Genomic DNA, 12,036 nt, shown 5'->3' on the forward strand with positions numbered 1-12,036 from the left:
AGCCCAAGTGGAGCAAACCACAGCCATAAAGAACCTACCTAATGTCACAGGTACAAGTGGGAAATATCGTTCTCAACATTTTAGAATACAATCTAACCTTCCATAAAGTATCCTTCTGAATTAAGGTGTCTGTGTTGTCACACCATGTCAGCTTTCATTCTCATTTATAATTGTTTCTAGACCCAGTGCTCTTCTTTACCTATAGTCTACTTAAGTTGGGCCTTCCTTACCTTTAATTCAGTTGCCAGAGAAAACAGCAGTGTCTTCTGTCCTTCAGTATGCAATTCGCAGTATGGTGGAGTATTCGTCATGAAAGTGCATTGCAGGATGTGCAAACTGTAGGTTTTTGTGCAAAATGAATGGGCTGGGATATTTCAAGTCTGCACCTGTGCATACAAGGACTATCTTGGAAAGAGCTGGGATAAGATGAGGCAGAGAAGTGTGGTGGTGGTAAAGTGAAATGTCACTCTGTAATGGACAGGTAACAAATCAGTCACTTTCTTGCCATGCAGACTGTAGTCCTCAGTTCTGTAATCCATCAGAAGTGAAAGGAAGTTGGAGAAGGTGCTGTCTGTCTAGGTGGAGCGTGGAGATGGAAAAGCACATTGCTGCTTACGCTCCTGATGGAATAAGATTTTCCTGAATTTGGATATTGTCCCAATATACATGGGTGATACTGCTTGCTTCTGTTTTAAAGACGTTTATATTTTCTTTTTCTCCCTCCTCCCTCTCCTTCCTGCTCTCTTTCTCTTTGTTTTTTTTTCCCCTAAAGTTCAGGGTGGAGGGGAGTACAGATGCTCACGTTGTTCTTGAGGGGAGTCCAGAAGCTCAGTTTGTTCTCGAGGGGTTGGGAGAATAGCTTGCTGGACCAGAACTTTTCATAGGAATAAGAGGTTGGAGGTTGGGTCCCAATGTGTGAACAGCCCAAGCCACAGCTGAGCTTGCAGCATGCACTGCGCGAGGAGGGCAGTGCATTCTAGCTCATATGCCTAGTCTGTCTGATAGATCTGCAGCGTACCTTGTATAGACTAGACAGAGGTGAGTCCTGATATGATTTCCCTGTTTACATTCCAAATGGTATTTTCCTCCAGACTGATTACCTGGCATATTTTTTTATCTGAGATACACAAGCCTATAGCAGAACACTTACTCTTTATTAATCATGTAACTGCTTGAATAGGGTTAAGGCATGGCCATACTGGAGAATATGTGTTAAAACGTTGATTTAAAAATAAAAGGGACATCTGTAATTATGTTGTGTTATAAAATTATACAAGATTAATTTTTTTTGACACATCTTTGAGATGATACTGCCTGAACCGAAGAAAGAACCCTGACTAACAGGAGCTTTACCTTTTACAAAGCTGCCTTTTCACAATTTGCCTTTGTTGCACACAGGCTGTCTTGAACCTGAAAGTGATCAAGAGCTTTAGTATGAAAGTGCATTATGGTGCTCACCTAACCGTTCTCGAAGGACAAATTGAGGAGTTTGAAACAAGTACCAACATAACTGGGAACTTCCATCATACTTGGCCATGGCTGCTACAAGCCAGAGTCCCATCATCTTTACAGGTAGTTTCTTTTGTTTTTTTTTCTTTTTAAATTAAAATTATTGTCCTTTATTATAATGTAATAGCCCATGGCTTGAATGAAAATTACCATTTTGTAAGGTGGAAGCTAAGATTTTCTGATATTTAAAAACTATGGATGGCTAAAACCTGAACTACTGAAATAGAAAAATTCTTTCTGACTGCTTTCTGGACCAGATTATTCCATTCTGAACAGTGTTAGTACAGTGTGTATTGTTGATATTGTAACTCTACAGGAGAATAGTTTCAGCACATTGCATCGGGAATTGGAATATTGCTCCTATGTTCTTTAATGGGAATTTTATACTTAACCAAGTAGTTCTTTAAGTGCTATTTTCAGGGAAGTGTTGGAGTACCTACTATCTGGTAAATATTGGCGGTATGCATGGATCAAGGATCCTTTATATAAAGGGTTTTTGTGGGATAAAAGAGAACCTAATGAGAATTTGACATAAATCAATGAGGCTGGCATGGTTTGAAATTCATTCAGTTGAATGGACTTCATACTGGAAAGTCATAGATGATTAATGAAAGGCTAAGATTTTTTTGTTAATGGATAGATTTCTAACATAAGTATAGACTAGAGAGAACTTTCTTTCACTTCCATTCATCTTCTATTTTAAAATTAAATAGTATTTAAATGTTGTTTCAAGAACTTATTATCTACATGTCATTTTTTAGATAGATGTGGTTTTTCAAGGGAGAAACACTACTCGAGAAAGATACATGCACATTGCAGCTGGAGAAACATCGATCACGTACATAATAAACTCCTATTATGTTGGTCACCAAGTGGATATCTTTTGCCAAAGTGTACACAGTAGTGAGGCACTACAGGCATCTGGCTACCCTAAGGCAATCAACTTGATTCTCAGTTTACAGAAATCAGGTAGGTACCTGTCATTCCTTGCAGCTTTCTTGTTATATAATAGCTCTTTGAGGATGTTTCAACTATTCCTTCAACAGCTACAAACCAACTAAGATTTTCTGGTAGTACCTAAAAAGGGACTTTTTCTTGTATGTAAGTAAAATTGTCATTCTTAAACTGCATCTGTTATTAGCTACATTACATCTGGTTTTTTAATTCCAGGAAAGATCGCATGTGGTACACCACCTGGTAAAACCAGTGATCCCCAAGATACTTAACTGCATAAAATAAGAAACTGTCTTTTCCAATATCACACAAAGAACCTTGTTACAGAGCACAAAAATGTGAATTCCAATGTAGTTTAAAGTGAGTTTTGAAAATAATTATGAATGGCTTTTGTTGTTTGATCTGTGGAGGGGAGACAGACCCATCCTGAATAAGCCAGTCTGTCCTCAAAACTTGCTCTGACATAAATCCTGTCTGCATATCCCTTAACTGCTGATTTACATTGTGGTCAAATACCTTCAATGCCCACATGGGAGTATATTTGTGTTGAAAAAAAAAACAACAACTGTGAGAGCACCAAAGAGTAGAAATTATTGAGGTTAGCAGGCACTGAATCAATACTAATGTTAGTGGCACCATCTCCTTTCACCCATTCTGAAAAAAAGCAACAGGATAACAGGTGGCTTTCAGGACAGCTGCCAGAGTGGTCACTGTATGATTGCATACATGTCTGTGATTTTGTCTTATCCGTAAAGAGTTTTGGGGTTTCACATCTTTCATCTAAGTTTTATCTCTTAGCAGTCTGTATTTTCTTTTCAAATATGAAAAGGTGGTAGGGAAGCGGGGGAAGGTCTTTAAGTCATGTTGTTTGAGCAGCGTTGGTCTGCTGAAGCTGGAACTGAGGGAGTCACTAGAGGTCAAAACAGCTCAGAGCTCTTTTCTAGAAGAAGTGGCTACTACCTGCCAAGTGCTGCAGTTGGCTGTATAAGCTAGTCAGCTCTAGCTGCAAAAACACATTACTGTTGGGAACTGACTTGTCACTTAACGGTTGTATGTGGATACACAAGCTCAAGACTTTGTATGTTCAAGGACATCCAAAAAACTGCACTCGTCCAACCACAGGCCAAAGCTCTTGTTATCCTGAATGGATGACTTTGTCATGATGAATGTCTTAACCCAAAAGCTGGCTGGATTGATTTTATGCAGGCAGTACTGAAATTCCTTGAAAATGAGCCCCTCAAAATGGCACTATTTTGTTCTTGCTATTTAGAAAACAAAGCCAAGGCTATCTGTGAAATCCAGTATGACGACAAAGATATAACTGTGACTATGGATGTTGACACAGACTTTCAGCTCTGTGGTATATTTGAGTTCATGGCAGAGGTGAAGCATTCAATATCACTTCTCCATCATCTGGGACTTCCCTTCTTTCTTAAGGTAATAAACCATAGATCTCTTGTTGTGCTTTGATTAGAGCTGTCATCTGAGTTACACTAGCATGAATCCAGAGCACTTCCAGTGGCCTCAGTGAAATTATTCCAGATTTATACAAGTGCAGATGAGAGGTGACTTGGCCCAGTTTATCTGAATCCTTGTTTAACTTAAATACACAGCTAATGGTCTGTTTCCAAGGAAACTCAGTGGGTACCTGAAATCCTTAATTTCAGGATTAATCATTTCAGGCAGGCAGTCATTTACTGTCACTTCCTAGCTGATATGGCTTACTAAAGTAGAAAGGACTTTTGGTAGAAAACAGCTGTCCTTCATACCTAGAGAATTCCTTGGCTTGATTAAACCATTTGTAGCATAGATACCTAAAATGTTTCAGTGTTGAATAAATAGTAATAAATTTGTATTCCAAACTACCTGATAGGATCAACAAAGGCTGTACCTGTTCATCCCTTGGGAGAAAGAAGTATTAGTTGAAACATCTCCTTCCCTTTTGGAGGGTAGTACACAGAACAGCACATCCAAGTCATCCATCACTTTCTCTTCAAATAAGAGGATATGTAGCTAGGATACAGGATTAAAGGCAGACTTTTCTGAAAATAAACGTTAGATCAGTATTAAACCTGCATATTAAGTGTCAGTGTTTCAAGTGAATATTTAATGCCGACATTTTATTAAAAGGTATTAGATATATCCCCTGCTTCTTCCCCCTTAATCTTTAGTGAAATGTCTTTTATCCTCTAAATGTTTGAGTGAAAAAAAGAAAAACAGAGATGCTAATTCTTTAGGTGCCTTATTCATGTATAAGGTTTGAGTGTAATCACGGGACTTCAGAAATTACTGTTCCCACAGACTTTGGCAAACACAACATGTGTTGATATTTAAGTGTGGAAGACAGTGTTCATCTTCCCCAGAGGGATTCTTTAGCAGTTTCAGGATAAAGCTGTAGAGGAGCCAGCAGCTGTGGGAGGAAGACAATACCCTGGAGTAAAAGATTTGTGGAGCTCCATCTGTTTCATCAAAAAAAGAAGGAAAGGCAGTTTCTTTACAGTATATGAAAAAAGAGCGGAGGAGGCATAAACAAGAACCAGTGGCTCTAGACTTAAACCAGATAAGGGTACATAGAAAGTAATGCTAATATTTGTCAATAATGCAAATGAGTAGCTATGGAAACGTACTCACAGAGAAAAAGGAAGACATCTCTTGATGCTTTTGGTTTAGGTCTAGCAAGAATCTAGGAGGCCTCTGGAAGCTAAACTTCAGTCAAGATGACGGTTTTTAGTCAGTCAAGAGATTGTGCTCATTTTAGGTGAAATGCTGGGTAGAAGCTATGGCGTGTGATTTGTTTGGGGTTTTTTTTTCCCCCTATAGATGACAATTCAAGAAGTCCTGACTGAAAATGAAGCTGAAGGAGCTCTGAGGCTGACCTATGAACAAAACAGAAACTTCTCCTTTACCATCAGGAGGAAAAAAGACCAGCAAGGGTAAAAGGGTCATTCTGAGCACTGTAAAAATGTCATTAGGCCACTGTGATTCCATGGAAAAAGTTACTGTTTTAGTCACCAAAGCACTGGTGAAATGGATAACAAATCTTTAATAAAGTGCATAGTCACACCAAACAGTCTGTTTACCTCAGGAAGTTTATGAAGGGCTGCAGAGAGATTCCCCTCCTCACAGTTTGGGGCCTGCTTATCTTTTTGCCTACCCCCACAGCGTCAAAGTAGCAGATAGTGAAATAATCCAGAAGACTCTAGGTCTGAGCCAGACAAATACTTAAAAATATACCTTAACTTGATGTAGCTTTAAATCTTATTAAATTGTTTTGGCACAGTTGAACCTTGTAAAATTATGCAGACTCAGTTTTCTAAGTTGGTATCAGTATAGCTGTATCTGCTGTGCTAACGTCTCTATTTTTTTCTCTCTTCTAAAAATTTTCAGTTATTTGAAGAAATGAAGAACAGATAGAATAATTCTTTACTTCAGAAGGGTCTGATAATCAGTGTCTAAACAGAAATAGTGGGTATAGCATATAAACAAAAGTGTAGGCTTTTGAGGGTGTTTAAAAGGTGTGATATTTTCAGCCTTGGGGTATTTCAGATATTTCTTAAGTTTCTAGCAAAAGACCTTTCACTGAAAAGTCTTGTAACTTCTGTTAAACTCTCTAATAATTGTAAATTCTAAGTCTGGAAACCATGACAATGCTTGCAAAGTCAGATTCCAAAATATCTATCTAATTTTTGAAAAGCTGATGCATTTACTATGGCTAGTAATTACTAGCCAAAGTAATTTCTGATTCAGTGGGCCACATTCTGTCCCTGGGATGCGTAAGCAGATTTTTCTCTGAAGTGGGAGATGGCACTGCTGTTTGGTCTGCTTTGCCTTTGTATGGAGGCATCAAAAATGTGAGCTGGGTAAGCATTCAGTGGAAGGTACTGCAATTTGTAACTCTCAAAGCTGTGGCGGAGTCGTAGATTACTCAGATGAGCTTGTGCTGTCAGTGAGAGTGGACTTTCTGAAATACTGATGAACAAAAGTACATTTCTTTCCTTTAGCGAAGAGTTGAATATAAAAGCACTCCAGACTCATCCCTTCTTTCTACAGTACTTCCCCAGTGCAGCAGAACTATCTTCTAAGGTAACTATCTGCAAGGTATCTGTCACATACATCACTACAAATTAAACTTGTCTAATATTTTAGGAGTCAAGCTGCATTATTGCTAGTACTAGTATCTCTGACCTTTTTGTTGTTGTTGAGGATGTTCATGTTTTCAGAGATGCTAAGAATCCCAACGTACTGGAAAGGATTTATTCCATTTGACTCTGCTTCTGTGCATCTGCATTAATTATGACTTCTGGTAGACTCCTCTCAGGAACGTTTTTCATTATTCTGGCTACTAAGAAAAGAGAGACTGGGCAGAAAGCAGTTCTGGATATGGGCTGCTTGCAGTGCAGAAATACACAACAGCAAGGATAGGCAAGAAAGATGAATGGGGTTATTTGTCAGTTAAATGCAGCACGATATCTCCTGCTCACTTAAAAACTGATTTCTTATGCATGTTACTCTGTTTACGCTATTTTGTAGCTGTGCCTCCTATAATGTGAACATAAGAGAAAATGACAAATCAGATCTGCCTTAGGTCCTGAGGACCATAATATAACATACTGTGCGAAGAATGTGAGCAAAATATTTAAGTTTATTTTCTCTTTATCTCTTTCTTTCTTTCTTTCTTTTTTTTTTTTTTAATTTAATGGGAACTTGAAAAGGTAAATTATGACATGAGTGAAGCAAAAGGCAAACTCTACCTCAGGATGGAAAAAAGGGATTTCAATGTTACAGCTAAGCTAACTTTCACTGGAACCAGCTACACTAATGTCATTGAAATAATACAGACAATGTCCCAGGTTGGTATCATCAACTCAGATGGCAAAAGGCAATCTGTGACTGGCCCTCTTTATAGAGTATGGCATTCAGGATGCTGGCTGCCAAACACAGTGAAGGTCAAATACAGCTCCAGCTGCTATGAGGTGTTTTGGCCTTGATTTCTCCAGTAGCATGAGCAAACATTCAACTGTAGAGTAGTTGGGTGTCCAACGATATAAACTGTTGTTTGGTTTTGTATTTGTTTGCTCCTATAGATGGAGCACATATATAGGATATATAGGAAATAAGAAAAATAATATATTACAACCTGACCGATTGCCAGTTTTTATTATCCAGGTACCACACATATTTCTTTTTGTAAATAAGGAAGAAAAGATGTCACAAATATATATTATTGTTTGTGCTATCTGCTGGATTTATTCTGTAATAGCGGTGCTCTTGATGTTGTACGAATTATTCAGTGAGATAAAAGAGAGATAGAAAATCAAAATATGTAATAAGCAAAGACTATTTTAAAGGGGATACTCAGTTGTTTATGTATGTTCCATTATGTGAGAAGATGACTTACTGTAGAAATGAAGTCAAGTAGCAATGAATAGCTGCTTATACAAAAGCAGAGGGCATTAGGGTATCATTGTACTAGACCTTTTATAAACACATTTCTAAAGCTAGATTCCATAGGACTTTACAGTATCTAAATTACACACTTAGGTTTTTAACTTTTCAGAGAACTTGGGATTTAATATGTTTCCCCTCTTTTATTTTTAGTTAAAAATTCTTCCAAGGAAGCTTGTGTTTATGACGGTTTACCAAAAAGACAACAGAACACGTATGCTGAGGCACGTTGCTCTGTGGGATGGCAAAGAGATAAAGGTAACAGGCATTTACACTGGACTCTTCCCAAAGTTGCCTGGAGGTCATGACGTTCAGGGTAGGTGTGTCTCCAGTGTTGATAGCAGACTATAAAATAAACTAAACCACATAAATCTGATTTCAAAATGCATATTCAAATGGTTTCAATCCAGGCCTCCTACGATCTTATTTGCTTTAAATTCATGATGTCTGGCTGTTAGAAACGTGCACTTCAGAACGCTATTTCTGCTTTGTGGATATGGAATGTAAAGCTTAAATAAACTTTAGTAGTGCCAGGAAAAAGTTTGGCCAGAGTGAAAAGTCATCAACAAATGAAAATGTCTATTGTTATTTTACAACAAATTTCAGAAGTGCTCTGGATTAAATGAAATGATTGGTTTTATTTTTATATTTGCTTGTGAATATGTTAAATATTCAATGAAGAGCAAAGGAAACCTAAGAACTAGTTTTGGACTACGATACCATTTGTAAACAGTAAAGAGAGTGAAAGTATTGCAGCTACTTTCGTTCTAGCCAAGGTGCTAGGATACTTAGCTGGGAGGTGGCTGACTGGGGTTCACATCTGCATTTGGTTTCATTCAGAAGAGTGAGTTCAATGAGAAATCCCAATGTGTGGGGCTCTCCCTCTCTTCTTCCTGATGGTTCCATAGTTCTGTGCCAGTGAATGTTTCAGTATTTGACAAACACAAACAACTTTGGGAGGCAGGGAGAATACATGTAGTATGAGCAGTAGTATACTCTGCAGTGTAGATCAGGGTCTTGGTTCTGTAATTTTATGACTTAAGGATCAAGTTGGAAAGTACTGGAAAAGAAACATATGTATTTCCTTCCAGGAGGAGTCAAGGTGCTGAGGAGGAGCTTTATAGGATCTGTAGTCTTACCATGCTGTGAGCTTGCCACACGTGTGAGTTGTACACCTGGACTTGCTAGCCAGAAACACTCCCAGCTCCACAAGCGCGCATGTAGCTTGAGGAATATTCAGCCTCGCATACCCAGTAATCCAGTGGTCAGGGTCGCTTGCTACAAAGTGGGTACCTAAATGCAAATCTCTCACAGCTGAGAGAAGGAAAGGGTTTTGAGGTGACCCACATCTCAGATTTGTCCTTCAATCACTGCACTAGAGGTACAAAGAGACACATCTCAGAGATAACGCTTTTTCTGAATGTTGCCCGAGTATCCCTTTGAATTTGGAGAATAAAAACATTTCATTTTAAGTTAATTTTTGTTAATTTTTGTGTTTTCTTCTTCCTTTGTATGTTTTTGTCCCTCCTGAATATAATTTTAGTTGTCATTATTTTATTGTCACCCATTTCTGAGGCTTTTTTCAGAAACTGTAGTAAATTCTGTTACTCTGCTGCACTGGGTACTGCAGGGGAGCACTGGTCATGCTGGCCACTACCTTGAGGTGCTAAACCCTTATGTTGAGGCTGTGTTATCTGAAAATAGAGAAAATAACTGCACTTACTTGTTTGAGAGTTGTAAGCTGTTCCTCTTCCAATGTAGGGTCATCTCAGCTTCATAAAGATTACTTTTCTGGCTCTTCTTGCTGGAAGTTGCTTTGGGTGTAGGTATCAATCTTTTGATTATTGCAGGTAATTACTGTTTTGCTAGTAAATAGAGGACTCCTGTTTTCCCTTACATTTCTTCATATTCAGCAGAAATCAGCACACTAAAGGCATTGTGGCTGTTGGGTAGGTGCACGTGTGTGTATGAGCAAAGACCTTGTTTTCTCTGGAAATCAGCTGTTGCCCTGCTACCTGTGGGAGTATATGTCCTCTGCCTTTTTATCAGAAAATGAACAGTCATGATTTGTGGTCGGGAAAACTTACTTGCTTTTTTTTCCTTGTAGTGGAACTTTTCCATCCTCTCTCCATCCCTTTCCCATGGCATGCCAGGGTCAACTTATATGTGAAGCATTCAGCACGCAGTCACCGGGATGATCTTACTGTCATTTGGAATGAGAAGGACCAGGTACAGCAGCCCAGAGCAAATAAATGTCAGGAGAATTACAAGAATATCAAGGGGTTCTTTTTTTTTTTTCTTTAAAAAAAAAAAGGGGGGCATTAAGCAAGCCAGGGAACCAGGGAATGCAAGTAGGAGGCAAACTATCCTCCTTGTTGGATGTATAAAAGGCTGTGACTATGAAAGATGAGCAGCCGATATTCTTCTGGAAGCATTTTCAGGCCATACTATTTTTTTGTTTGTGGTAACCCCACAGCTTGCTGCATAAGCAAAGGCAATGAAATGCATGTGGCTCAAAGCACTGGATAAAGGCCATTCCCAACACTCTCAAAGGCTCTAGACAGCTTTTGAGAGTAGATGGAAAGAATAGCACAAACATCATGTTTAAAGCAGCCTAGTGGGAAAGAAATAAAATCTAAGACAAATAAGTAAGTGTGAGCATTAGCGTGAGGTTGAAAAGGATGAAGAACCCACCTATTGCATGGATATATGCTATGTTTACCCACATGGAAGTGTGACACATACCTGTGCTTAGCATTTTCAGCATTACTGATTCAGTTTAAGCTCTTCTGTATTTCATTCTTTCATTCTCCTCTTTATGAGTGAGAATGACAATGTTGGCACAGTTTAAACCAGTTTTTATTTTCTTAAAGTAAGTCAGCATTATTTTTTAAAAATATAAATCGTAAAAAAGACAGAACTAGGAGAACTTTGGTTAAGTTAAATGCAGTTAGATGGGAAAGCTTACTGACCTGCAACTAACTATGCCATCTTTATACGTGTGTCTGAATACTCAGCACCTTGGCTGAGTATTACATTATTTTCTGAATAAAAGAAAGATTAAAGACAGTGTGTAAAATATGTTACCATACAGAAACATAAATGTGCCTGCAAAAAGACCTAGAATTTCTTAATTTCCTTAAAAAGTGCTAAAATTCCAAAATTTACTTTAGAAGTTGTATAGAATGTATTTTTGTACTACTACTTAAATTACCACAACTATTTAAATGCCACTGCTGTTTAAATTGCCACAAAAATATTTTGCTCCCAGCAATATTACAGAATTTAGTTCCCAATTCTGCAAATGTTTTTTCTTGTGCTTCAACTTTGCAAGCTGCATCTAAGCACTCTGCGGGCAGTGGAGCCTACAGTGCCTAAAGATGAGACCAAACTTAAGCCTCATCAAACTTAAGCATGGTTCATGATTTTAGTAAAATACAGAGAATAGTTTTACTTTCAGCTGTGGCACGTAGGAAATTCAAGTAGCAGGAATGTCCTCATTTGAACATTAATCTGCCTTACTACTTTAAAAAGGACTTTCATACGCCCATAATTCATCTGAGGAAAAGGTACAGGGAAATCTTATCGGGTGTATGTTTGAGGTCAGTATGTGAGAGGTGTTTTATTTCACAAGTTCCTTTTACCTCTGTTGATATGGGTCAGGTATCAGTGTCATCTTCTCTGAAGTTTGGAAAAGACCGTACGAGCTACAGAGCCACTGTTGCCCACCCATTTAATTACACTCTGAAGCAACTGGAGGTCCATTCCCTGTCAGAAAGAAGAGGCAGAAAGTACAACCAGCAGGTGAGATCATGAGAAAGGGCTGCAAAATACAAAGCTGTAATACTATATTTACTGTTAGCGTACCTTTCATCTCAAAGAATCGCAGAACCAGGTATCATCCTGAAAAATGTAGAGAGCACCAAGTGCTATTATCTCATTTGTCTCCAAACCACCAGCTTTGTTTCCTTTGCTAAGCATAACTGTTGCTTGCTGATAGTATCTGTCTTGCAGTTTTGGCATTGACCCGTTTTGGATAGTAAGAAGCCAGAAGGTGCACAGGAGCCAGCCTAGCAATGAAAATGAAGCAAATTTTGTCCACAAAGTGATGAACAAACTCCTATTCCA

At 38.4% G+C, this 12,036-nt stretch overlaps 1 protein-coding gene across 1 annotated transcript in view; it reads left to right on the plus strand.

The window, feature by feature from the left end:
- The window catches only part of LOC142415850 (uncharacterized), a 105,553-nt gene that overhangs the window by 73,332 nt on the left and 20,185 nt on the right, over nt 1–12,036 (plus strand). Inside the window, exons 47-55 of the mRNA XM_075514669.1 lie at nt 1,399–1,572; nt 2,271–2,478; nt 3,734–3,900; nt 5,284–5,396; nt 6,465–6,546; nt 7,176–7,313; nt 8,062–8,224; nt 10,016–10,137; nt 11,572–11,712. Of these exons, the coding sequence (XP_075370784.1) occupies nt 1,399–1,572; nt 2,271–2,478; nt 3,734–3,900; nt 5,284–5,396; nt 6,465–6,546; nt 7,176–7,313; nt 8,062–8,224; nt 10,016–10,137; nt 11,572–11,712 (1,308 nt within the window). The remainder of the gene's footprint in view (nt 1–1,398; nt 1,573–2,270; nt 2,479–3,733; nt 3,901–5,283; nt 5,397–6,464; nt 6,547–7,175; nt 7,314–8,061; nt 8,225–10,015; nt 10,138–11,571; nt 11,713–12,036) is intronic.

Source organism: Mycteria americana, chromosome 12, assembly GCF_035582795.1.
Source record: "Mycteria americana isolate JAX WOST 10 ecotype Jacksonville Zoo and Gardens chromosome 12, USCA_MyAme_1.0, whole genome shotgun sequence".
Lineage (NCBI taxonomy): Eukaryota > Metazoa > Chordata > Aves > Ciconiiformes > Ciconiidae > Mycteria > Mycteria americana.